Source organism: Penaeus monodon, chromosome 31 (assembly GCF_015228065.2).
Source record: "Penaeus monodon isolate SGIC_2016 chromosome 31, NSTDA_Pmon_1, whole genome shotgun sequence".
NCBI classification, from domain to species: Eukaryota; Metazoa; Arthropoda; class Malacostraca; order Decapoda; family Penaeidae; genus Penaeus; species Penaeus monodon.
In genome coordinates, this window is record NC_051416.1 from 18,383,275 (window position 1) to 18,383,673 (window position 399).

Genomic DNA, 399 nt, shown 5'->3' on the forward strand with positions numbered 1-399 from the left:
TTCCAGAATATAAAATTTATCAGCATTTACCTTCATGGTGAACCTCATGCGGGTCGTGGAGAGACAATGGATTGTCAGGAATGTCAGCGTTGTTCTCTAGATCTTCGTGGGATTGCGGCTCCGTCATCCTACAGGAGACGAAGAGACAAATGGCAAAAAGTCTGCGCGAATAATAACGACGTTTCAGGTTCGTCATTCGAGTATTTTTTTTCGAAAATCTCAGATATTTGTAGCTCTTTTGTTTACAGTCTAGTGTTTTCTTCTAGTGTTTTCTTCGGGTGGCACTCACTACTTCTTTACTGCCGTTCTTGTGGCCCAGACTTCGCAAGTCGGGCAGTGGCTTAGGAATTTGATTGATTCGGTAATTAGCGTGTAAATTATGAATAATTGTTATCTTGT

The 399-nt window shown here is 41.4% G+C and overlaps 1 protein-coding gene across 4 annotated transcripts in view; it reads right to left on the reverse strand.

Annotated features, from left to right (window-relative positions):
- Nucleotides 1-399, reverse strand: part of LOC119593057 (glycoprotein-N-acetylgalactosamine 3-beta-galactosyltransferase 1-like) — a 33,479-nt gene that overhangs the window by 17,832 nt on the left and 15,248 nt on the right. For all 4 annotated transcript variants that reach the window (XM_037941962.1, XM_037941963.1, XM_037941961.1 and 1 more), the window contains exon 3: nt 31-128. In XM_037941962.1, coding sequence (XP_037797890.1) covers nt 31-128 — 98 coding nt within the window. The remainder of the gene's footprint in view (nt 1-30; nt 129-399) is intronic.